This window comes from Penaeus monodon, chromosome 25 (assembly GCF_015228065.2).
Source record: "Penaeus monodon isolate SGIC_2016 chromosome 25, NSTDA_Pmon_1, whole genome shotgun sequence".
NCBI lineage: Eukaryota > Metazoa > Arthropoda > Malacostraca > Decapoda > Penaeidae > Penaeus > Penaeus monodon.
Window position 1 is genome coordinate 6,873,657 of NC_051410.1, and position 562 is coordinate 6,874,218.

The following is a 562-nucleotide window of genomic DNA, read 5'->3' on the forward strand; positions in this document are numbered from 1 at the left end:
CTAAGTGTGCGCGCTCGCGCACGTGCATATGTTTGTCTACATACGCATACTTATCAGTTTCTACACGTATTTATCCGCACGCATGTATATACCTACATACCTACAAACGCATCTGAACATCCCCCTCCACACATATGCAAAACGTGATACACACACGACTTAGCTCAAGCCACAAGCAAATCTTCCAGGCCTCTCCTCCTCCTCCCACAGGACTCCCTCCTCCACGCCATCTCCGAGCAGTATGTGGAGGGTGTGGAGCTACTCCTCGAGTGGGAAGAGAAAACCCACAAGAAGGGCGAACCTTACGTAAGTTGGAGGGATAGCTTTGTTTTCGTTTTAATCGATCGTGTCAAGGAATAGTAGGAAATGGATAGAATCAATCGATAAAAATGGAATTAAAGAAAATGTAAAGTGTGTTTGGTTTTGAAAATGGATGTCGAAAGTGCTGATATTTTGACCAATTGGAATAAAGTAATTTCATAATTTGTAATTAAGTCTTAAATCAGTAATTAGCACTGTTCACCAAAACTTCTAAGCTCAGTATTCTACGCCCCTGTCATTC

The 562-nt window shown here is 42.3% G+C and overlaps 1 protein-coding gene across 1 annotated transcript in view; it reads left to right on the forward strand.

Moving 5' to 3' along the window:
* LOC119589312 (transient receptor potential protein-like) overlaps nt 1-562 on the forward strand; it is a 21,475-nt gene that overhangs the window by 7,120 nt on the left and 13,793 nt on the right. The window contains exon 5 of the mRNA XM_037937934.1: nt 211-306. Coding sequence (XP_037793862.1) covers nt 211-306 — 96 coding nt within the window. The remainder of the gene's footprint in view (nt 1-210; nt 307-562) is intronic.